Here is a 27060-nt window from a genome sequence, read left to right as displayed (position 1 = left end):
TACCATCCATCCATCCAACTATTAACTGGAGTCCATAATGTGTATGTTTCATCTTTTTGTATTCCATCATCCATTTTCTAAAAACATTGGTATCTAACATGAATGAGAGTTACTGTTAATTGCTTATGTCCTTATATCAGAAATTGTTGTTGCTTTTTTTTTTTTAAATCTGTTTGAATGCTTTAATGTAAAAGCACTCTTGTACACTTGAGTCTCTTAATTAAGTTTACCTCAATATAAATCCAAACCTATAGTAGGGACTTTGTCTCTTCTGCTATGTGCTTAAGAAATTGTTTAGTGACATTTCATGGTGTTTCAATCAGCCTATTTTCTTGATTTGTCATAGCAACTCAAACACATTGCATTAAAATGTCTTCTGCTTCTTCCAAAGCAAGCCTCCAAAAGCTCCCACCTCCAAACGAACAACTTATAAGACACACAGAAGAAAGTGTTTTGACCATGTTTACTGAGTTGAGTACAACTTCCATACGTTTGATGAGTGTTATAAAAGTTGTGCATTCACATCATCTGCATGCACAGACTTGTAAGAATAAATATGTTTACACTTTTATTGAGTCAAGTATCACAATTTATTAAAAAAATTAGAACATTTTCAATCTGTTAGTGCTGCCATGCTTTATGCATATTACAATGCAGTATAAAATCTCCACCCAAAAATCCAACAGCAAAAGCAAAGATCATAGATGCTTACACAGCATTTACAGTAGTTAAGACATGCTGTTACTGTACAGAGAACATTACCATTAATGTACAAACATCTGCAAAATCCCCCATTGTCACCCCTGAATTGCATTTCAAGACAACCCCACCCCATTTAAGGTGTTATGACAAATACATTTATGAAATGAATTCAAGAAAACAAACAGGAACACACAAACTCGTGAATGTGCTGAGATTTTTTTCAACAGCCCAAGGCACTCAGGCTTGAATGTTGGCAATGGGCATGACACCCTTCACACAAAATCACGTCAAGCAGTTGGCGCGGAGATGAAAAGGAGGGGAGAAACCCAGTGGTCTGTTGAAGAACGTAGTCTCTTTTAAAGAAGTCCGCCTTGTCCATTTTCACAGTGAAAATCCTTGGCAGTCAAAACGAAAAGAATCTCTGGAGGAAATTGTTTTGTTGAATTGCAGGACATCTTTTTACAAAGACTACATGACATTCTATGGCATTTAATCTTTAATTTGTGTTACCTGTGAGCCTTCTCAGGTCTCTGAAGTGGCAACATCAAGACAGAGCCACAGACAAACCTGTTGTGCATTCCAGCACCATATAACGCTGCAATTGTTCATTAACCAAGAACTCTCCCAAATACATCTGCTTTAAAAAAAATAGGGTGCTCACATTTTTTAATTTTTTATTTAGCATCTTAAACAATTCGGCATGTAGTCACTAAAATATTTGCCTCTGGATCCTTCAAATTACTTTATAGATGCTTGTGACCAGAGCAGGCTAAATTAATGCACTGATCTTTTCTCATCCGCTCCTTAGTTGAGGTGGCGGCAAGCTTCAAATGTCCACTTCGAGGCACCTCCGTAAATTTCAAGGCTCGTTTCCAGCCATGCAAAAACATTGCCCACTTGTGCTTTGCTGCTGCAAGTTGCCAGATTATATATTTCTCCCACGGATAGTTTCCGATCCCAGATGTGAAAGTTGGCTAAATCTCCAACAAAAGCTTGCGTTGCATCAAATCCACCTCCGTACGTGTCCTGTGGGAAAGACAGATTGAATTAGTTTCGTAAATGATCCCACCCCTGACAGAAATTTGCCTGTTGGATCATTAGTTTTTGTTTCTTTCCTTGAGAGGTCAGTTGAAACAGTTCACCTTACAATAAAAACCAAAAGTAATTTAATTTCATAATTGCCCACGAAAAAAGATGTTTGATTTTGAATGTGATGGTGATGGCTTTTTTTCCTCATAGCCCTCAGATTTGGACGCTGATCTGGAAAAAAAGATCCCGTTCGTAATAATATGTGACAAAGAATCGCATTAAAGACACTACCTGCTCTTGACCGAGGATCAGCAGGCCTTGTGGTTTTATAGGATGGTATGGGGCCAGGTTCTCACCACTTCCCCTCTTGACGCCATCTTGGAAAGCTTCCCACACGCCATCACGAGTGGTCCAAGTCACACAGATATGATGCCATTTTCCATCATTGATCAGGAAAGGAAGTTTTGCAACCTTTAGGGTGATGCAGACACATTGTCAATGTGTGAACCTCAATCAGTCCTGCCAATGCAAATTCAAACACGATGCAAACTTAATACCTTATCGTTAATCAGTATCTCCATTGGGTTATTTCCCCATTCGATGAGCACCAACTCATTGGCCTGACCAGGAACGGCATAGGAAAAAGGTGTGCCCACTCCTGGGGATGCGTTGGACTTGAGCCACATGCAAACGGTGAGGGCGTACATCTCAGGCAAACTCTTCTTCACCTTTGCGTACATGTAGTTGGTTCTCAGTGGAAATGTAAGCTGGAATTTATCCAGAGGCCTGTTTTCTCGCTGACCTGTTTAGAGGAAGTAGAAATGTGTTTGCATGGCACATATTTTCAACAATGCAGTCATCTTTCAGAATGCTGCATTACTGCAACCTCATTTCCGTTCGGTAACTTAGCCACTGGCATTTACAACCACTGCGTTAGGTAATTACAGTATAAACCTATCCAAGGCAAACAAAATATATCAGAAACACCTCTTTGGTTCATGTATACCAGTGATTCCCAACTACTGTTTTGTGGCACATTAGTATGTCGTGGGAAATAATCCAATTTCACTTAATTGGTCCATGAAATATTAATGAAAATTATAATGCATCTTTGTTCTGATGTCTATATCCTATAATGTGACAGGCAAAGCAATTAAATACTCTTCCATTAGATGACAGAAGTACATGATTAAAGGGCCTCTCTAATGCAGGGATTCCCAAGCAGTGTGCCGTGGCACATTAGTGTGCCATGAGCGATCTTCAGGTGTGCCGTTGGAAATTATTAAATTTTACTTAACTGTTCAAAAAATTATTCATTTACAAAAAAATAATATATCTTTGTTCTTCTATTAATGCCAGTGAGGCATTGTGATAGACAGAAAAAAATAAATGCTCTTCAGGAAATACATACAGTAATTACTGTGTATCTACTTTTTGTGACATTTTTTTTTTTTGGCACAGTTTGTTGATGTACCGTGATATTTTCCAATTGTAATTGTAATTGTATTTCATTTTCAGACAGCTTTTGGCCCGCTCACATTTTGGTCACGTCAGCCTGTCACGGCCTGACGGTGACAGTGCAGAAGGCAAGGACATTTCCTCATTGAACTTCAAACTGTTCTGCAGTGTAATTGTCGCCTATATTGAAAGTCTGGATGGTTTTTTTTTTGAGACAATAATGAGTGAAACTAGAGATAGCAACACATTTTAGTAGGCTTGTTTTGTTAAAATCATTTGTTGAAATGCCTCATTGAAAAAGATAGCCACAACATCTCACGAGGTAAGTACTTGCAGATTAATTTCCGCATAAATAAACAGATCTCGTCAGCTCAATTGCCTTCAAGATCTTTGAAAAAAAAAGTTTGGATGGATGACGTGACACAGGCGTTTGCTTTTAACGGCTTTCATTATGGTGGTGGCATCATGTGACTTTGGCAGACATACCACTTTAATCGATGACACCCTAACAGATTAGCGATTTTTCAGCATATTTAATCAGTGATTAAACCAAATTTTGGTGGTGAAAAAGGGGTGTTCCAAGTACAATTAGTTATTTGCCAATTGCACCAAAACAGACTGATATTTTTGAAAATGACTACCAGTTTCATTTACATACAACCCCAATTACATTGAAGTTGGGACATTGTGTTAAACATACATAAAAGCAGAATACAATGATTTGCAAATCATGTTCAACCTATATTTAATTGAATACATTACAAACAAAAGATATTTAATGTTCAAACTGATCAAATTTATTGTTTTTAGCAAATAATCATTTACTGAGAATTTTATGGCTTTACGTTCAGATTACTGCAATAAAATCTTGTATTCCGATACAACCGCATCCCGTTTTTTACAATCATTGGGCTTTATCTTGTCAACTCAAATGCGACCAGATACACTTGTTACCGTGGCGACGACAGCAAGAGTAAATCGCGCCAACTATATTATAAGGACAAAATGGGGGAAAACGTGTGTTGGTGGTCACCGGTGCTCAGGACAGGAGAGTACACTCATTTAAGGCTTGCTTGAGATATGTTCCCGTACTTTTAATACGATACGGCTCGCAAGCAGGCAACAAAAACGTTATGTAGCCTAGTAAGCTACTGCTAGCACTGATGGTGGTATCGGTGTTCTGTCGAATCATGCTCCAAGGTTTTGGTCTGGGTGCAGTCATTTAATTACAGTAAATTAGCACCCATTATTTCTGTCATGTTGTAATGTTAGTTTGACCTGGCTGATTAGAATACACGATCTGACTAGAGCAGTGATTTCCAACCTTTATGGAGCCAAGGAACATATTTTACAATTGAATAATCTCACGGCACACCAACAAACAAAAATGTCACAAAAAGTGGACACATTAATTACTGTATTTACTTCCTGCCATTTAATAGAAGACCATTCATTTGTTCTGTCTGTCACGATGCCTCATTGGCATAAATAGAGGAACAAAGATACATTATTTATTTTAAATATAATTTTTTGAGCAAATAAGTACACAAGTATATAGCGTAAATGAACAGGTCATTTAAATAGACACATTCCTCCATCTAGTGATCGGATCGGTGATTGGTTATCATTTTTTTAAACTTGCTGATCGGTGATTAGTGACCAGCCCCAAAAATTCTGATCGTATAAAGCCTAATATATATATATATATATTAGGAAAAATTACAATTAAGTTCTCACTGATATATGGACCATTTAGACCTCATAGGTCCTTTAACCTGTGTTAAGATGTCCAACACTAACATTACATTAGTTCCCAATGTTTGGACTGAAAGGTAAATCAATTCAATTCAGTGATATCATCTTAAATAAGTCAATATTATATAGTACAGGTATATGGACGGAGGAAAAAGAGCAATGTGCTAGAACATCTACAGTATGAAACATTGTCTTTATACTGTGACATGGTAGGAATAGTATTAAGCACGGCTCGGGCTTATATATTTTTATATATATATATTTTTAAAAATGGATAGAAGGATGGATGATGAATGAGCTAATCCATGTATCCACATACAATATCAAACAGGGTGTATTTCAATATGAAAACAACTTTTTTATTTTCACATTTGAATTAAAAAATGTTTGTATTTTGGTCGTCCATGACAATTTGTATAATAAGCAGGTCTAATGTAAGAATGTAAACATATTGAATGACTGCACCTCAAATGCTACTGTGTCCATATTAGGTTTGCCTACACAATCTAATGAGACTCAATTCAAGACTTGGATAAAAATGCAACATTATTGTGCATTAATGTGGCCATAGTCTGTTGTAGTGGAGACGTGCTCTGCATCCAACAGAGCAACTGTGGGCAAAATATACTTCTACACCACTGCAAACTGCAATAAACATATTAAAGTATTCTGCCAGGGTCAATCCAAAGTATTACCTTTGTAAAGGCAACATTTTGCATACGTATTCAATGATTACGCTATCCTTTTGTAACCACATCTCCTAAAAATGCACTCTGTCACAATGCATATGCTCGATGTTCATAATTTCATACTTAACACTGTTTATATTAGCATTTTTCTGCAATGATCATTCAGAGTTCACTTGTGTTTCTGCCCCACTCATTATTCTTGATTTTCGTACTTAATGTTCCAGAGTTTTTTTTTTCCAACAATATTAGAAATAAATCAACAATCTCTCATCAGATTGTGCTAGTGTACATAATAAAGTGTCCAGTGAATGGACCATTCCTAACACACTGAGGATTTAGATTGGAATTATACATTACACAACAAATCCACGATCGTGATGCTCCAGATTTGCTTTAATCTCAAATTGATAAATACATCAGAGGAGTGGTGACATTTTGAACCTCCATCTCATGCTTCATCTCGCCTCTCACTGCCACATAAACACTTGTGTCTGCCAGGAGATCAGAGCTTTCCCTAACACATGCACACATTTTTGGGTTTAGGTTTCAAATGGAGGGATAAAAAGATTTAATCTGCTGGAAGAAGAGTAAAGCCTCCAAATATATTTGCAACATCATAAATGTGCCCAGTCTGAAAAGATCAGATCTCACCACAGTGCTTGTTCTGCACTTGAATGCCCCCCATCCCCACCCCAAAACCCTACCAGATCTCCTTTAGTCAACTTATTGTGTATTTTTGTTACACGTACCTTTCTCCAGGTCTGTGATCCTCTGGTGCAGAGATGTGAGTGTGGACTCCACTCTCCCACGCTGCTCTGTCTCATTCCGGAGTCCGGGCTTCCCCTCCTCGATGCTATTCACTCGGGACAACACCTGCTTCTCCAAATCGTCGATTTTACTTTGGAGCAGGTCTTTGAGGCTGTTGGCCTGCACCGAGTTGTTACTTCGACTGAATTGCTGTGTGAAAGGAGGAGAATAATACACTTTGAGCTTTATGTGAGGAATCAGCCGCAGCATTATAAATGCCTGCATAATAGAGCAAGATCCAATAAGAGATTAAAGCTCTTTAAGAAATGTAATAATATCCCGAAGAGCTCGTGCTGATGTTTGTAGTACACAGCTGTGTTCATAAGCTTACACACACTGGCAGAATTTGTGAAATAATGACAATTTTGTCATGACAATATGACCGATGACTCAACAGAGACCATCTCATCATAATTATTTTTTGTATTTATGATTGTGCTATTCTCAAATGCCTTATGCTTGGATTTACAGTAAATTCCATTAAAACAAAGTAAATGTGTTTTGCCTCATCGCTGATGCATATACCATTCTTTAAATAAAACATCTTACAAATTCTGCCAGGATGTGTAAACTTATGGGTGCAACCATATATATCTCAAGTTGTTTCCTTAAGAAAAACAAGCAAAATAATAGACATTTGCAGTATAATGTTGTGGAAATAATACCTTTCTGGGAAAAATAAGCATTAATATGTTTGTAAAAGCAGATTTTATACATTGTATTCAATTAGATTATTCGTTTATACCTTGTGGCTTGATGCACTTCTTCAATAAAGTGTTAAAAATGTGTTTTCAGAAGGAATGTCCTACCTCAAGGTTCTCAAGTCTCTGCTTGAGTGACTGTAAAGTCTGTGAGAGTTGTGCCAAAGTCTCTGCGGGGCCCCTGGATACATCCCCCATCGTGTTTTTGGTCCCAGCTTCTTTCCTCCTGCCTCCGGGCCGCCCTTCCCCTACCTCGGCCCCACTCTGGCTCTCGCATCGCGCCAACTTTGAGGTCAGTTCTCTTATCGTCTCTTTCTGGTTCATGATGGTCTCCTTCTGCTGCAGGACTGTCTCCCTCAACTGCACCACGGTGCTCTTCAAATCATCACCAGGGACGCTATTCTGCAAAGTGGCTGCGCATATGTCCATATCCTTTGGGACCGAGGTGCAAATAAATTGTGTCTGTCCTCCAAAGTCTTGACAGGAACTCTGCAAAAAGAGGCATGAAAATAAAAGAAATCTCCAAAACCTCACATCCTCAGTAGCTTGCATGTTGGATTTTAGAGGTTTGTGATTTGCTTTGATTAAAAAAAAGAAGCCGCAGTGACTTCCCGCGTGTAGTGTAATCCGTGTGTGGAAGAGGACCCGTTTTATACAGAGAGCATGCTTGTGCGCAAAGCAGCTTCACTGCATCACCACCAGAGGGGAGGGTATCTGAGTCCCTCATTAATAGGCACCAGAGGCAGCGTCACTTCCCAAAGAAAAGCCCCTCCATTTTGCTCCCAGGCTCTCTTCAATTTTTCCACTATTTGTCATTTATCACTGCTTGTTATTGTTAGTGCAGGGCAGAAAGCCAACACAACTAACTGCTTTTTTTTTTTTTTTTTTTTTTTTTTGCGCAGAGTGAAACCTCTCTCTCCCTTTTTTCTCTCTCTCTACATTTTTTTCCCTCTCTCACTTACTCTCTCTCTCTCTCTCTCTGTCAAACACAAACCACACTACGCACACATGCAGAATGCAAGTTGAGTTTCAGCACCAAGGACAGTGGCATCCAAAGCGCATCATTTTCCCTGTGCCCTTTACTTTTGGCTTCTGCTAAACAGACACACACACATACGCACACGTACAGTAGCAGCCTCAATATTCCTCTATATCTGTAGCTGTACAGTTAAATCACCTACACATACACTCACCGACACCCGCCCCCCCCCCCCAAAAAAAATAATTATTATGAAATTCATTATCCATGAATGACACATTTATTACTCTCCTTTGTTCATTCAGCACACATCATTCAGTTAATGCTGAATCATAAAATCCGAACATTCAATTAGCAATGAAAATCTATTGGCTCTGTCAGATTCGAATGGATGTATTAGCGAAGAGGAATAGGGATGCATAAAAAGGATGATTAACAAATGGGTTTTAATGTGTGAGAGGGAGGTGCTTGGGTGGAGTTAGATGCGTCATGGATGACTTCCATCATCCACACCTAAATGGGTCATACAGTATACTGCAGCAGTCCATGCAGAATCACATAATGACTTCATTTCAGCGCAACAAAACCTAATAGGAGCATCAGTTAAATTGGAAGTTGAAGGTTCAAAGGTACAGCCCTAAATATAGGGAAAATCACAGCCTTTAATTTTCTACACTGCTTGACCTCATTGGGGTCATGGGTATCAGCTGACATCACCCTGCACTGGTCGCCACTCAATCGCAGTATTTGTAAAACTAAAACATTTTTGGCCTCCCATTGCCCATTTTAAAGCATTTTTTTCTGACAATTATGAGGTGGATTTCTACAACCCTGGCACTGCTGGAAAATTACCACCTGTGAGATTAAAAGTAAATACATACAACATACAAACATTATACTGTGAGTAAATATCTTGTAGCTATTATGTCAGATATTGTCCAAACCTTTTGAAGTCCATAGTACAACATTACACCTGGTTGTGTACCAAGTTGTTGATGACGAGAAAAAGAGCCCATTTAGATTGACTTTTCTCACAACCAAATCATAAAATATAGATCAAGCTAAGATTATTTTTTTTGGTTGTGTTCATCCATTTCTACCTGCTCAGGGTGAACTGCAGTTTGTTGGAGACAGGCGGGGTATACCCTGGATTGGTCACCAGTCAGTCACCGATAGACAAAACCATTCACACCAAAGGACAATTTAGTCTTAAATGAATTTAGCATGCATGCTTTTGGAATGGTGGGATGCTGGCCAACTGGTTAGCACATCTGCTTCACAGTTCTGAGGACCCGTGTTCACATCCGGCCTCGCCTGTGTGGAGTTTGGCATGTTCTCCCCGTGCCTTAGTGGGTTTTCTCCGGGTACTCAGGTTTCCTCCAACATCCCAAAAAACATGCCTGGTAGGTTAATTGAAGACTCTAAATTGCCCTTAGGTGCGAATGTGAGTGTGAATGGTTGTTTGTTTATATGTGCCCTGCGATTGGCTGACAACCAGTTCGGGGTGTACCCCGCCTCTCGCCCGAAGATAGCTAGGATAGGCTCCAGCATGCTCGCAACCCTGGTGAGGATAAGCAGGACAGAAGATGAATGAATGAATAAATGTTTTTGTAATGTGGGAGGAAGGCAGCGTAACCAGCGAACATTGACCCAAGCACGGGGACATTTTGCAAATGCCACAAAGGCCCAACAAAACTACAACAAACAACAACATATATGATCAAATCTTTAGAGAGACTGGCTGCTGGTCTCAGACTAGTTAGAATTGTGACTTTTTCTGACATTATGAATGTATTAGAATTTATAAATAACCTTTGGTTCTTTAGTCTATAACTCTTTGTCTTATAATGGATTTTTAATCTGTAACACTGGCATGTTGTGTGGCAAAGTTCCGCCATCAGGCTGTGAGATGGGTCCAGGTCTCAGAGTTTCTTTTTTCATTTGTTATTATTATTGTTAATATTATAGTCGATATGGCTTTTATAAAAGTTTTCCGCAGGTAGTTCTCTTTAAAATGATGCATAGTATGCACACTTGTGGCGGCTTATTCCACTGTACGACTTCCTCAACTTCTCCCGTCTCCCGTCTTTACAATCAAATGAAGAAATGTCAAGCCGGTGATGAAAAGTTATTAAATATGATGAAGGGAAAATATACAATACCAGTTCATCATTATTATGAGTAGAATGATAAAAACATTTTGAAAAGTTTCATAGACCAAAAAATATAATGACATAGTTTTACAATAATTTCAATCATTTTCTAGGGGTAACATTTTGAATTTTGAGGTATTTCAGTGACTTCTCAATTAAGTGGTCAACAACAAGCATGGTCCAAGAAAGCCTATCATTCTTCTTTGGGTTGACTGTAGTGTATACTGTATGTATCATCACTGTGTAACATTTTGAGAGGGTTAAACAAGTTATTTGGTCATAGTGAAGCACCATATGTGACATAACTGTTTGTTATCAGCATTCAAGTGTTGTTTATTTAATATTCCACTGAAATGATGCAACAGACTTAAAGAGAGATTGAAAGAAAAAAGACTAATTTAGTTACAAAACCAGCTGTTATCTAAAAGATAAAACAGACCAAAATGAGTTTTAGAGCACAGAGTCATCAGTATGCAAACGAAAAACTACAATAAGTTCTTTTCAAACCAACCATCTGGTATATATTTTGATTTTTTATGCAAGTTATTGACCGTAAAGTGTATGAGCCTTAGAAAGAAAAACTAAATACATTTTCAAATTGTTTGTTTAAAACTTCAAATTGTCAGGGAGCAGAAGACACAAATAATGTATGGCAACATTTTTAAAGTTTATAGAACAAAAAGGCTCGACATGTCCAAAATCTGCCTCATTGTAAAGTCATTATTTAGTACCTCCCACACCCTAACAAGAGTTGGAGCCAGATGCTTTAAGTGGGCGAACTTCATTTGCTCGCGCAAAGTGTTTGTTTGTTCATATTTTCAGTGAGTAATCCTATTAACAGCTGTTGAATACACAGCATAATGTTGTTAGTCTCCATGTATTGTACATGAATTAATAATGGAGCTTGGAATAAGTTATTTTTCAAGTTCTTACTTAATACTGTATGTGACAACAAAACAATATGACATATAAGGCGATACTAATCTAGTACCAACAACCTGCTGGTGTCACAATTATCAACACGGCACCAATCGGATCTTTAATAGGACTTTACAGCCAAGTCAGCGTCCACCTGTTGTCTCCGTAAGAATACATTCAAACATGGTGGGAATGTATTCTGCAACACTGGTAATCAATAGTTGTAATCCCACATATTGCCTGAGCTCTTTTTCATTGCTCTGACTTCTGCTGCTGAATTGAGAATATGATCAAGGGAGACATATAGCCACACTGAGTTGGTGCAATATACACTAATGTTCGTTGAAAAAGATAAATTCTGTTACTCAAAGTAAGTAGACTAGGGACCAGTCAAGCAGCATGGGAAAAATCAGTGTGGTGTCCATTGAGCTGAACGGGAAAACAATTTGTTAGCCACACCTTTCCCTTGAGCACAAACTGTGTATTTTGAGAAAGTATTGGGAGGGTTATAAAAACTATATATGGCCTGCCTGTATTGAATGCCCACAGTTTTCCATCTCCTGATTAAATGCCACCAGTCAATTCTGATCACAAAAATTGGCATTTATAATCAGTGTTGGGAGCAACATACAGTATAATAATAGAATTGACATGGGGCGAGTGTGGTGTAGGACCCAAGTGCACCACACCGAACCACTGGAATAGTTTGCAATGACTTTAATATCAACTGTGACAGGTCACTTCAAAACCCGGACACTGAGCAGGTAACTTCACTTCAAGTCATGTAATGCTCTGTAATGCCCAGGTTGCAGGTAGCATATACTGTATAGTCACCAGCGGTTATCACCAGCTCATTCTGTGTTTACTAAATCAGAATCAGAATCAGAATCATCTTTATTTGCCGAGTATCTTCAAAAAACACACAAGGAATTTGTCTCCGGTAATTGGAGCCGCTCTAGTACGACAACAGACAGTCAATTGACAGAGAACACTTTTGAGACATAAAGACATTAACAAAAAAAAAACAGTCACTGATCAAAAAATGGTTGCTAGTTATCTGGTAATGCCGGTACATTTTTAAAACATTTTTTTTTTGACAATTGTGCAAAAAGATGCAGAGTCCTCTAGCACTTAGAGCAGTTCGAATGACTAATATTGCAATAGTCCGGTGCAATGACCATTGTGCAAAGGGCGCCGAGACTTCAAACGAGCAGTGCGATAATCTGGGACAATGTTGATCGTGCAAATGTTGCAGATACTCCTCATTCAGTGTGCAAATGGAGCAGATGCAACTCTGGCATGAGTGGCCAGTATTGGTCAACAACAGATATGCAAATAGTGCATTATGGCGAGACTACTACAGTGAGTGCACAAGTAATGTATAATTGGCCCCACAGAAATGTGACAACAAACGCAAGTCAAAAAATTGGCAGCATGTTGCAATGGAATTGTAGGTTAGCTGTTTAAGAAGTTGGTTGCAAGAGGGAAGAAGCTGTTAGAATGTCTGCTAGTTCTAGTTTGCATTGATCGGTAGCACCTACCTGAGGGAAGGAGCTGGAAGAGCTGGTGACCGGGATGTGGAGGGTCCGAGAGGATTTTGCACGCTCTTGACTTAGTTCTGGCAGCGTGCAAGTCCTCAAGGTGGGTAGGGGGGTACCGACAATCTTTTCAGCAGTTTTGATTGACTCACATTGTCAGTTGCCACAGCAGCCAAGAGCAGTGATTACACATCGTGCTTTTCCGCACAGACATGTCTCTGTGCGAAACTGGCATTGTGCCATATTTAAAGGGAATGAGAGGAGCCGCTTTTATTGGACATGATTGAAATCGGCTGCGTTGCTCAGCCGTGATGCTGTAAAAGACAGGCATTAGAAAATTAATGACTAAACTAGACTTGTTAATTCAGAACAATGTGCATTGTGCAGCTGGGTGCACAGTCAATAAAATGCAGTATTTAGTAATCATTTCAGAGCAGTAAGGGACAAGACAAAAATATTTTCCTTGAAAATTGTTTTTCATGGTTTACAAGGCTTTATTTAACCAAAAAAAAAAAAAAAAAAGTCACTTTTCAGATATGAAAAATGTCACGTTTTGGGGTTTCGAAGGCAAGGAAGGCAAGGCAAAAATGTGGAGTGCAAGGGAAGCAGGGAGGCAACGCAGTTGTGCAGGAATATCAAAAAATGAGATTTAATTCCAAAAACAAAGGAAAACAATGATCATGGGAAAAATTCAATACTAAATTAACAAAGTCCCAAATCTAAACAATCTAAAAATCTAAAGTAACAGAGAAACACTTGAGTAAACCCAAAACAAGACATGATTGGTGAAATAACTGAGCGACACAACTGGCGACTATGACGTGACACAGACAGTGACAATGACACCTGACAATGACAATGAACCTACAAGGACTGAAAGAAACCAGGGAACTAAATACACACAAATTGATGAGACAACGAGGAACACCTGGACAAAACACGAGTGGTTGGAGGGCGCTGATTGGTCGAGACAAGGTAGAAGGTTGACGAGAATAGATGGACACAATAACTAAATAACAAACCAAGACATGAAAAACATGCGACAGGGAAAACATGAAACTAAACCAAACATACCAAACCAAAACACAGACCATTACAAAATAATCATTTTTAGTTATCGCGAGTGCAGACTATTCAGTGGGGGGGCTAGGGGGGATGTCCAGAATAACTGTGTGTTTATTTCACTCAAACCATTATTGGTATTCTTAATCAAATTGTTTATCATAAGATTGAACGAAGGTTTAAGTAGACACCGTTTTCGCAATCCAACAAGAAGTAAACTGCCATTTTGAGGTGTCTGGAACTATACCAAACAGTGGCAAGAAAATGGCAAGCAATTGCCAATACAGTGTACACAAATAGCTCACAGAAGCTAATTTCAACAAAGATATAATATATTACATCTTCATTGATTTTCACCTAATTTCCTTTATGGTCTGCAGATACTGTATGATTCCTTTCCCTATGTTTTATTTAAAGTTTGTGATTTAGTTTACTTTTTCTTCTGCATGAGCTGAGATGCCATCGGAAATTGATACAATGCATCATCTAACATCAGGCTCATCCTCTCTCATTTTTCCTTCCACTGCAGATTGTGAATAAATACTGTTTACACACAAGTGCGTGCGAACCCTTTAACATGACCGAGACTGGGAAGAAATCTAAATATATCCTAGTTGGAATTTTTTAGCGCTCACTCATTCCTGATTTAATTCCTCACATTTAATCTAATGCCAAATGCATTCAAACTGTCGGGCACTGAAATAGTCATGGAGAGCCAACACAATATTTGTAATCTGCCAGTACTTTGCTCTCTGTAGTGCATGTACACTCGCCCTTTCTACTTCTATCTGTTTAGACCGTCTATGTTGACTTTTTCCTTTAGCAGTTGGCAACCTGACTGATTAGAGTGTCTGCATCCCAGATCTGAGGATGGGGGTTCAAGCCCCGGCCCCGCCTGTGTGGAGTTTGCAGGTTATCCCCGTGCTTGTGTGGGTTTTCTCCGGGAACTCCGGTTTCCTCCCACATCCCAAAAACATGGACGGTAGGTTAATTGACAACTCTAAATTGCCCGTAGGTGTGACCGTGAGTGCGAATGGTTGTTTGTTTCTATGTGCCCTGCGATTGGCTGGCAACCAGTTCAGGGTGTACCCCGCCTCCTGCTCGATGATAGCCGGGATAGGCTCCAGCACGCCCGCGACCCTAGTGAGGAGAAGCGGCTCAGAAAATGGATGGATGGATGGACAGTTGGCAACCTTTCAAGGAAATGCTTCAAACTTTGTAGGAGGTAAAAAAACTGCTCATCGAAGAGTTGATTCATTAAGGTGAGATTTATCATGCAAGCACAGTTTTAAATATCAATAAAAATAAGGCTTACATGTGCACATTTCTGATGTGATCTACTCACCAAATTATAGTCGCAGTTTTATGCATTGAGCCTCAAGTGACTGCACTATATTGATTTCTCTTCGCCTTTTTTTTTTTATTAAATGAAAGTTCAGGAAGGATGCTACATTATGAATTGCCCTTTGACTTTTTCAGTTTCATACTAACAAGAGTTGTGGCTCTTATCAGTGTCATCTGGGTTTTAGTGGTTATTTTAAGGAGATATATTAATCATTTTATATTCATCATTTACAACAATTCCCTGGTGTCTGGATAACATGTCAGCAGCATGCTTTCGTCAAAATACCCCAAGGATCAAGAAGTAATGACCTGTAGCATATTGTGCATTTGCAAAAGCAATCAGAGTTTTTCAAGGCAAAGAAGTTGAATGTTTTACAATGGCCAAGTCAATCACCTGGCTTGAAGTCAATTGAGCGTGCATTTCACTTGCTGAAGACAAAACTGAAGGGCTACTGCCCCAAGAACAAGTGGGCACTGAAGACAGTTGCAGAGTATCACCAGGGAAGAAATCTACTGTCTGGTGATTTCTATGCGTGCCAGACTTCAGACTGTAACTGACTGCAAAGGATTTGCAACCAAGTATTAAAAAGTGAAAGGTAGATTTGTGATCGTTCATTTGTCCCATTATTTTTGGTCCCTTGAAAAGTGGGAGTCATACATACAATCTGTTGTAATCCCTGTGCCGTTCACCTGATATCCTCAAATTAAAGATGAAAGTCTGCAGTTAAAGCAGAATCGTGTTCGATTCGTTTCAAATCCTTTGTGGTGGTCTTTAGAGCCAAAAAGAGGAGAATTGTCCCTATTTCATGGACCTGACTGTATGTGTGTCCAGTGTCCTCTCACTATATCACGGTTCACCTATTGCGGATTCAGTGCATCACAGATTTTCAGTCGTCTTGCACATAATTTGCCATATTGTGGAATTTCAAATGTATGCTATAATTTGTGGTGGTAAAATACAGGTTTTGTATCCTAAAACTGTCATATACTGCCCTACAGTTCCATTATTGTAGGCGGGAGGGCGCTTTGTGTCCTCTCTCTCCCCCCTCCCCTCTATGTTTTCAGCACCTGTCTTCAATCAGCCTCATCACCAACAATGTATATAAACCTGTCTGCTTCCGGAAATCCTCGTCTAAGTATTGCAGCCTCTCATAGTGGTACCATGGCCCAGCTTATATCAAGTAAGCTATACTGTTCCTCGCTTCCCTTGTTAACTCTTGCGTCTCCTTGTTCCCAGTGCTCCCCTGTGTTCCTGACCCACGTCATTCCTGCCACCAAGCCAGCTGCCTGTCCACGCCGCCGCCTGCCAACACAGGACCACTTCCGTAACCTTTCCTCAATAAACTGTTCATCATTTTACATCTGCCTCTGCCTGCTCTTGGGTCCAGCTACTCCCAAAACATGACAAAAACATTAAAACTATAAAAAGAAAAAAAAGAGAGAGAGAGAGAGAGAGAGAGAGAGAGAAATTAATTAAAACACATTACAAAGGATAAGGTATGCATAGTGTACAGTACTACTGGGCATTACTATATATTTAAGAGTTTAAAAGGTGTTTAACAGTTTAGAAAGTGTTTATAATGGTAGAGGTTTTATTAGGAGTGTGGGGAAGATTAATACGAGTCTGAGGAGATTCATACAGCTTTAACATAAATAAACAAATATATATATATATATATATATATATGTAGTTACTACTTCATGGATTTCACCTAATGCTGGGGTGGTCCGGAACCTAAACCCCGCGATAAAAGAGGGTTTACTAGATACCAACATGAGACTGGATTCCATTACATTGCGCTAGAGATGAAGAAGCTACTGAGTGCATATGTAAACATGATTTCAAAACAGCATCATATTTACAACCTGGCTCTTGTTTGCCCTGCTTGTTTGATGTTATTATTACAACTCCAGTGATACAATGTGCAGTAGTGTTTATTTTAGTGTTTAAGTGGTTATTCTATATGTTTGTGGCAATTTTTCAATTGTACTGAGCATTCGGTGAAGCGTGCACTGTGCTGTCAACAGAAGCTGCGGAAGTATGAACTGCTGTCAAGAGTTGCAGTCTAATGAAGGGATGTGCTCTTGCTTAGCAACAAAGGAGAGTGAGTGACTTGCTCAAGATCTCTGTCTGGCACCTTATCTGCAGGAGAGACTGCACTCTGAAGCAATCACGCCAGCTCTGGCCTGGCACGTGAGAAAAGTAGATGGGGAAAAAATTTACGCATTGCCTCACTTATTAAGATTCAAACACTCCCACACACTTAGCACATGACAGATTCCAGCACATGGCACTCAATTAAAACTTAAAGTAAAAAAACATTGCAATTCAGGGAAAGACTTCGTCTGAGCTTTTCACACACTCACACGTTTGATTGTTACACAACAGACAAATGAATAAAATTGCCATTGATCATGAATAATTACTAATGTAATGACCACACCACGTCTGGAATGAAGTGATATCTTACATTGATCGTCATTAAATGCTGTTTAATGGATTGCAGCTTATTATCCAACAAGCGGACAACTTGCCATATATTTTCGCATTTGCCTGTGTTTAATAGGAAAATCTGATGCTGTAAAGGTTTATAGTTTAGTATTTTTGGACACATTATGCTCCATACTAAATCTGTTTTACAAGACTTAAAGTAGCGTAAACATCCGGAAACATTAATTTGTTAAACATACACATCATCATGACATTATGATGCAACAACCAACAAAAACTCATCTTGTTTCAAAGTTTCTGAAGCATCATTTTTATTTGCAACTCATCTGTATCTGGCTTGTGAGCCAAGCCTGAGATGGAGCAGCTCAGTTAGGCAGATTTAAAGTAGATTATGTACTTCATTTGTCAAAGATGTTCTTTATCCAAAGCTATCAGATCCTCTTTGTGCCGGTGGCTCAGGTCATATCCGGTCACAGTCAGTTCCTCATCAATCCTTATCCATAAGTATTGTGAGCATTAATGCCATTGAATAAGCACATCACGCTCGAGGCCTTCTGGCCCTGAACTTAGTTACACTATTAGGACTGAAGGTATTACAGTGATGATGACGATGTATTATGCAAGTGTCGATATGTCTTTCTGTGTGTCTGTTATTCATGCGTGGAAGTCAAAGGAGATAAAAGAGAGTGACTCACTCAGAATTAACAGCTAAACGTTTCACTCTGGCTCCGTTAAACTCTAAAAACCCATGCACTAGTCTACAAGGCATACATGACAATAGCTAGATTAACTTTTTAACCATTAACAAGAAATGGTGGTATTCATAGAGCACATCATCTTTCTCAAGACTAAACTGTTATGCCTGGATCAGACTTCAAGACAAATTTGGTCTTTCCCAATTGCACTGTGTCAGACTACTGCCATTAAATCTTGCCGTTTCTCGGGTAGACAGTGGCAGCACTACACGACATTTATTCCGATAACATCGTATCCCGTCTTTTTCGATCACTGGGCTTTAGCTTGTCAAATCAAATACTGTCGGAGAGGTGGAAGCAGAAAACGAGTCTCCGGTTAGCGCGACCGGATACACTCGTTACCGTGGCCGACTGGTTAGAGCGTCTGCCTCACAGTTCTGAGGACCGGGGACCCCGCCTGTGTGAGTTTGCATGTTCTCCCTGTGCCTGCGTGGGTTTTCTCCTGGCACTCCGGTTTACTCCCACATCCTAAAAACATGCATGGTAGGTTAATTGAATACTCTAAATTGCCCCGAGGTGTGAATGTGAGTTGGAACGGTTGTTTGTTTGTATGTGCCCTGCGATTGGCTGGCAACCAGTTCAGGGTGTACCCCGCCTCCTGCCCGATGATAGCCAGGGATAGGCTCCAGCACGCCCGCGACCCTAGTGAGGATAAGCGGCTCAGATAATGAATGGATGGATGGAAACTAAGTAGCTATATCCACACATTTATCCCAGATCCTCAAGCATCACTAGACAACTTTTTACAGAAAACGATTGTGTCACATATTCATTACATACTATCTAATAAATAAACCAACAGCAGTCAAAAGAGGACATATTGCCTTTACCCTTTTATGCTTGGTGTGTACATGTAAGTGGAGGGCTCCGATACAAAACTCTGCTGCTTGCCCTGTACCTCAGCAAGAGCATCTAATATTGCAGAGAAATACTTGTGTTCCCTCACAGTGTCCGTGGGGAAGGAGATGATACAATTGCCGCAGTCTTTTTGGTTACATCTCCACATCTCACATCTTTCTTCTTCTGACGATCTGCAGCCTCGCTCTAAAAGTGATACTGAACTCTTTTGCGGTTAAGAACTGCTATTGCCCAATTTTGCCTTCTTACTGCAATGAGAGTTCCCTGCAGAACACCACAAGTCTCTGCTCAGCTGTTCTCTCAGGCGAGAAACCAGAGAGCCCCCGACTCCCAGAGCAACATCAATAATATAATAGAACCACGCCCCCGGCCACCTCCACTTGCATCTAAAAATAGACCTTTTTTCTGTTCAATATTTCATTTGCACTTTCAATCTCTCTATCACTTTTTATGTTGTTTAAGATGTATGTTGAGTTTAAAATGGTGACTGGAAAATAACTTTTCCCCTCTTCCACTTACATCCCATCAAGTATTCTGCTTATATAATGCCTATAAATTCAACACTTCATTGTCAGTCCAGCTCGAGTGTGCTCCATGAGTGCAACAGGTCAACTGCATTCTTGTGATGTAGTCCAACATTTAATTGGAATAGCTCAGCACCGTTTCTATCATTTTATTCATATTCTTTCCTGCTTAATAAAATAGAGGGAATGTGCAGTTTGCCCAAAAGCTAAGCAGCACTGCATTGAGTTTTGCTGGATGCACAGATTAGCACTAGTTATGAGCATTAGCTTCTGATAAGGGACATACTGTATACTTGTTTGCTATGTGAAGTTGTTGACATGGTGGCGTGAGAATTTGTGTTTTGTGATGTGTCCATGTATGGCATACACAAAGTGTATGCCAAAGTGCTTCCTTCACCAGTGAAAATGCTTGAATTTTCTTATTGGGGGTCTCTTTTTTCCCCACACTCTGCTCCCGCAAGGAGTATCCACTGGCTCCACCCCTGGCTGTCATGGTAACGAAATCCGTATTCGCCATTGGGCCACCAGCAAGCTGGCTAACAGTGTGTCCTATCAGGTATTATCCATCCATTTTCTGAGCCGCTTATCCTCACAAGGGTCGCGGGCCTGCTGGAGCCTATCCCAGCAATCATCGGGCAGGAGGCGGGGTACACCCTGAACTGGTTGCCAGCCAATTGCAGGGCACATACAAACAAACAACCATTCGCACTCACATTCACACCTACGGGCAATTTAGAGTGTCCAATTAATGCATGTTTTGGGATGTGGGAGGAAACCGGAGTGCCCGGAGAAAACCCACGCAGGCACGGGGAGAACATGCAAACTCCACACAGGTGGGGTCGGGGATTGAACCCCGCTCCTCAGAACTGTGAGGCCGACGCTCTAACCAGTCGACCACCGTGCCGCCCCTATCAGGTATTATAAAGTATAATTCTTCATATACTATGATCCATGGGGTATTTTGATGAAAGCATATCACGTTATTGAGACACGTGGGAAATGTTTGACAGTAATACAATAGTATTTTCTAGGACGGAGACACTTAAACTTAAATTTATTTCTGGCATTACATATGTTAGTGCATTTAAAGAATTGTGTTGTTTTGTTGATTATGTTGTACATATTGAGTTATTTAGATTTATACTGACTCATGCTCATGTTAGTGTAACTTGCCCATGCTAATGTTTAAGATTACATTTTACTATTTTTTAATTAAAATTTTTGGAGACCAAAAAAAATTGTTCTTCCTTGCTGCCTTCAGGTCAATTAACATAATGTTTTTATCTTTGGGATCTAATCATATATAACTTGAAAAAACACAGTAAATGAACAGCTTTTAGGCTCCAATTGGCAATGAGCATAATTGTTGTGCATCCCAACCATCCCTATGACTTCTTCTGTTTCTGAAACTGTTAAGTTGACTCGGGTGATTTATTTAAGACTATATATGTGCCTGATAAATTTACTTGGAGACTTTCTTCACTTGTTTTGCCCAATTAATATAAACTCAGATTTGTCACGAGTAAGGCACACTCAAGCAGAGAACAAATGCTAACTGAGAACACATTTGTTCACAGCATCATCAGTCGTGTGTCTCACCACCTCTAAACAAATGTGACTTCAGCAGCACCTCATACAGTACAGTATGTACATTTCCCTGGGTGGCTTTTAGTTAGTTCTTTAGCTGATATTGCACAAAATGCTAATAAAATCTCCTGACCTTCCCAACTGAGTGTTAGGAAGGAAGAAGTACACTCCGCTGAGAGTTACCTTACTGATTATTATATAATGTGTGCTTATGAGGCAAGGAGCTGCTGATAGTGCTCATGTTGGTTTCTGTTTCGCAATTTCCGAAAGTAACTTAGTTCTGCTTATCCCTGGAAGTGTTAGACTGCTAAGATTTTTTTCACTTTTAAATTAAAAAATGTAATTTGACAATGCAATAGTTTTATCTTCCACATTGTTAATTATTTGAGAAAAAAATGTTTGGCGACTCTGTATGTTAACCTATTCTGAACAATAGGGTGGTTGTCATGCCTACTTGTTCAAGACAATAACTATAAGGGAGAGAGTTTGTTTGAAAGTAGTGATACATGCTCTTACCAGCCTAAAATACCACAGAAATAAACCGTGAAAATACATTGCTACATTCCAAAAAACAGGGAAGTCAGAAACTTCTCACCTGCGACAAGAGGAGGCCATTCGAACATTGCACAACAATGGTGGCATCCACAGAGACGCAGAAACAGACAATAAACTACTTTTGTCTGTATTTACCAGTCTGTTTTTATATTTTTTTATCTAAGATATTGTATTTATTGTTTGACATTACAATGTCAATGTTCATTATTCTTTGAATTAGAATTAAAGTGAATTGTTGTTGAAAAGGATGTACTTGAATTATTATGTTCGAACATTATTAGATCAGTGGCATAAAAAAACATCAATGATACTGTCATTTGTCGTGATAGTTTTGGGGAAAATATATCGTCCTAAAAAATCTGCTATAATGACTGGCCTTAACACATATACTGAGAGAGAACAAGAGCAATGGATAATACAAAAATATTTTACAAAAAAAACAAAAAAACAAAAAAAAAAACACTCGTAATAAAAATCTGCAATATAGCGGGGCCGCGAAGCAAGAACCGTGATATAGCAGAGGATTACTGTATCTGTATTCTGTGACGGCAAGTTGCAGGGTTTGATTGTTCCCGGGTTGGGACTCATTGTTTCCATGACATGTGCATCCATAGATACCATAAAAATGTGCCCCATGCGGTTCTGAGCAGCATGAGGATTACATCAGAGCAATCTGTGATATCACTTTAGAGTTCGCAGTAAACATCCAATATTTCAGAACATATGCTGAACGTTTAGACTGAGAAAATTAATTGCTCACTTGTCCTGAATGAGCCGCATGTTATGTTCCTTTATTGAGTGTGTCAAACCTTATCTGCTTACTGCAGTGTCCCAGTAGAGTTTGTAATAAGCTGTGGTGTGAAGGTACATAGCAGCGAATGAAGCAGATGTCAAACTGCAGCTTGTCTTTGTCCTTGGCAGATTTTGTGCCGTACCAGGTGTTAAATTACTCTTAAAGTTACTCAAAATAATCGTGTCGATGTACATAGCTTCTGTACTTCTTCAGGACAGCGTGTCCTTTGTTATAGTTGTTGACTTGCCTTTGCACGTCCATGCATTTGGATCAGACGGATCACTGAAGGGAGATGAGTGTTTGCTTAGTTCAAATGCCAACAATCTGTCTTCCGCTTATCGAATTTTTAGTAATTGTGCTCAGAAGACAACTTTTCTGTCACATACCTCATTGAGGAGTCCAATAGCAACAATTATCCCATAGCAGCCCAATTATCCCATCACAGAAGCAAAGTCTCCAAGTTTTGCTTCAATAGTTTATTATAAATCACTGATGAATACACATTTCTTTTCCTTAGATGTTTGTGGCATGTGGGAAGAAAAGACACCCAAGTGTGAAGAAAGTTCAGTTATGTGCAGTTCACACAGTTCTGTGAGTCGAGTTATCGCTCTGTTAGGTCTGCAAATAATGGATTCAACTCACCAAAAAGAATAACAAGAGTACTTTCAGGCAACTGCAAGCACTTACTCACAAAAAAAAACTAAATATACTGTATATTTTATGTTATGCAGATCTCATCTACATTTTATTGATAATTATATATTGTTCGATTCACCAGCATGAATCACCAGCAAATGATGTTTTTGCGACCATGCCAAGACTGTTAATAAACCGAAAACAGTGTGTAAGCCCAGGTAATTTTTCTTTTAAAAAATTTTTCACAAACCGAATTGTTTGTAATGCGGATCATTCATTTTTGTTTTATGTATTCATTGGGTTATACTTTGTTTCAAAAAAAAAAAAACACTTTTGGCTTTCAGTCAATTTGTCATTACAGCAATACAACAAAGGATAAAGCCAACTGAAACCAAATCAAACAAATTCAACCAAAAAAGGTGATGTCAGTCCAGCAGAGTACAGTATGCATAATTCCCCCTGTCTAAGTGTCATTTGCAGCAGCAATGAGACCATGCAAACATAGAAGCGAGTTTGTATTAGTATGCTGCTGACTTACCCATGTTAGCCATGTTTTTCCAGGCTTGCGTTGGACATCTACTCAAAAACAAAGCTCAATTACATCAAAAGATCAGAGGGAGACACAGGCTAATGGTTTAAGAACAGTTGACCAGGGGCTGTTTTTACTCAGTCAAATGTTTAAAGACTTACGGTGCAATGCCATATTCACCAGATGTACATCTTCACAAACGCCCCGTGGGTACTTTGCATGCACATCACACTGTGCCTCTATATTTACTCTTTAAAAGCCCTGTTCCTTCTGTATTCAGGATGCTTTTGGAAGAGCTGAAGACCAGGGATCACGGCATCTTTAACAGAGTGGTGACTTTCTTTTAAAAGCAGTGTACTCGAAGGAGTTTGATGTCAAAATGTTTTGATGTTTTAAATGGCACTTAGTACATATTATATAGAGTAGGTTTATGTAACCGCAGCTTATAGATTGATATTGAATATTTATCGTCTTGTCTGGTATGGAAAAGAGTGTACAGACACAATTTTGCAGTGCTGGAGCAATATGGTTTGGTACAAAGGTACAGTACACATCTTTCAGCCTTTCTATTGAAAGAGGCCCCAAACTATCCAATCCGGATAGTAGTACTACTTTTCAGCTTCATTTTGTTGCAGTACCATTCACAATAATACAGTAAAATTCTCTAGTAAGGTAGAAGTAAACTTACTTCTGTTCATTGATTTGCTGACGGAATTGTCATTTCTGTTACAAAGGAAGTCGAATGGGGGGAAAAAAAACAATGAACAGCAGGAATGTATTTATACATTTACTTTTTTTTTTTTTTAATCCCTGAACACAGAACTACTTTGTGTTGTGTACCGGTATTTTTTACTATTCATTTGCAAATTGTTGTGTGGCCATACTACTTTGAGAAAACTCAATATTGTCACATCTTGGAAGATAAGCAAGGTCAGACCTGGTTAGTACCTTGCATGGGAGACCAACTGGGATCACCAGATGCTGTAGGTTTACTAAGCCTCTGCGGGGGCAAAACAGCCCAACTCAGGGCTGGGCGTCGCCCCGAATAAATAAGAAGGGTTGGAGTCAGGAAAGGCATCCCTCCATTTAAACCAAGGCCACAACTTAATTTGAAAGTGAACAGGGAAAAAGCTGGTCAGAAGAAGATTATCACGCTCCTACGATGTCACACTTTTCAAATAGATTTTTCATTTATCACGATCACATTGTCACCTCAATTGCTAGGTGGACTGTAGCTTTTATGAGAGTTTTGAAATTCAAAACTTTTATCTTGCGAATTCAGCTCTCTGTATCACATCCATTAGCTTTTTCAATATGTACTGAAATAATCTTAATATCAGCTTTATATAAGGTTAGCCATCGATTGAACGAGAGTAGTTCAACATAGTGAGGCGAGAGGTCACTGAGGCTCAGCCACCTGCCTACGCTGGAGGAACACCTCAGAACTCAGCATCTGTCAATTCAAACTCCATGTGGCTCACAGGTGCCAGCTCCTCTCCACTTCTTCTAAGCCTTTGTGCATCGATCAAGGCAGGCTGCATGGCAGGGATTCAAAGTGCAATACAGAATTTCTGCAAAGTCAAACTGACCAGTCTGTGGCGCGAACAACGCATGGGATCACCTCAAAGTCATGCCCCTTAAATGGGCTGCCATCACTGATTGGTTTGGACTACATCCATGTAATCTGAATGTCTTTGGAATGGGAGTACACTCTTTGGCGTTTTCTTCGTGGCATCTCAAAAGTTGTATCGATGTGTTGGAGTTCTAAAAGCGCAGTTAATCCTCTAGAACAGGGGTATTCCCCGAGTGCATCAGGCCTACCGGCCAAGCGGGCATTGTTATAGTAGTACTATGGCAGAAAGTCACACTGTAGTTCACACAATTCATTGTATATGTGCGGTTGCGAGGCACGCGGCCGCCCACCCCATGGCAGGAGCACCGAACTGAAAAATGGTTTTCTTCACTCTGTGATGATTTGGTCAGCACAGGGTTGACCAGGACTTGTCTCCATGCCAACGATAGACACACAGCCTGGAGAGAATGGCCCGCATTAATTCATTGTGTGGGAAAATATGTTCATCTCTCTATTTATTGCAGGTGCCTCTAGCATTCTTCGAGAGGGCCAATTGACATGGCTTGTACATGGGCAGTGACGTCGCGCCGAATGGCTGGAAGAAAGAGTGCAACTCATTCGGTAGCGTGTGTGCATCCAGAATGCATTATTAGTGTTTTACATGATGTTTACATGAAAGTTGCGTGTATTGATCGCTTGCTCAGCTGCTTCAGCTACCAGAAGTGGTGTGTTTGGTCTTTCAAAATAAGAGCATAAAACAGGAAGTGCTATGCTAACTGTGTAAATGTTAGTATTTTAACAGCCTTCTTCATCGATGCAGTATCATTTGTACATGTAGTTATTTGGTTATTGCTATTATTTATCCTATGTTTGGGGTCAGGTAACAATCTGGTTATTCTTTCCTTTCTTAGTAACCACACACCATCTCTGTCACACACACACACACACACACACACACAAACAGTCAACAGCTGAAATAAAACGATTGATGATAATAAAACTGCTCAATAAATAAAAGTAATTCAAGAGTTTAAAAGTTGTGGGGATTATCTCCGGCCACAAACAGGAGAGCTGAGAGCTCTTGAAGACTCACATGATAAAGGGTCAAATAAATATGGCGCAACAAGTCCATTAAGAATCTTAGGCCTGTTCCACACTGTGCGTGGTATGCAGTCTTACAAAATGAAAGCATGGGTACAGTCATGGCATTGGAACCCCTGTGGTGCCAATGTTTTTAGTCATCATTGTACAGGTAGAATGAAGGGATTGCTTGGTCATTAATTACCTGATTGTTCACACTGTGCAATACATTGAATCTTGGCTCTGACTGGCTGACTTTCAGGCTCAAAGCGCAGCGTTGTGGCGTCATCAGTGTGAATCCACCTCAGATTGTTGTCATGGTGACGGTGAGCAGTTGCGATTGCGATAGTGGTGTTCATTGTGCATTGAAGAGAGAAGAAGAAAGTAGTCACGCTTGTAGCTGGGGAAAAGGGGCCCACTCGGTTATTGGTTGCAACTACACGAGCATGGGAAACCCCCAGAATGAGACCAGTTGAGAACCACTGCTATAAAGGATAGAATAGCCATTGCCATTAACAGCCACTTAAATGACATTGAAAATCAAAATTAAGGATACTTTTGGGGCTAGTTTCTGCCTTTCCAG

At 39.6% G+C, this 27060-nt stretch overlaps 1 protein-coding gene across 1 annotated transcript; it reads right to left on the bottom strand.

Moving 5' to 3' along the window:
- Positions 1 to 462: 462 nt before the first annotated feature.
- nptx1l (neuronal pentraxin 1 like) lies at positions 463 to 7783 on the bottom strand. The gene is made up of 5 exons (XM_061700437.1): positions 7250 to 7783; positions 6383 to 6590; positions 2289 to 2533; positions 2023 to 2202; positions 463 to 1728 (listed from the first exon to the last, which is right to left on the bottom strand). Exons 1-5 carry the CDS (start codon positions 7691 to 7693, stop codon positions 1507 to 1509), a joined length of 1299 nt encoding a protein of 432 aa, XP_061556421.1. The 5' UTR covers positions 7694 to 7783; the 3' UTR covers positions 463 to 1506.
- Between the last annotated feature and the right edge of the window lie 19277 nt (positions 7784 to 27060).

This window comes from Phycodurus eques, chromosome 16, assembly GCF_024500275.1.
Source record: "Phycodurus eques isolate BA_2022a chromosome 16, UOR_Pequ_1.1, whole genome shotgun sequence".
NCBI lineage: Eukaryota > Metazoa > Chordata > Actinopteri > Syngnathiformes > Syngnathidae > Phycodurus > Phycodurus eques.
The sequence above is the reverse complement of the archived record's forward strand: the minus strand, read 5'-3'. Positions and strand labels throughout refer to the sequence as shown.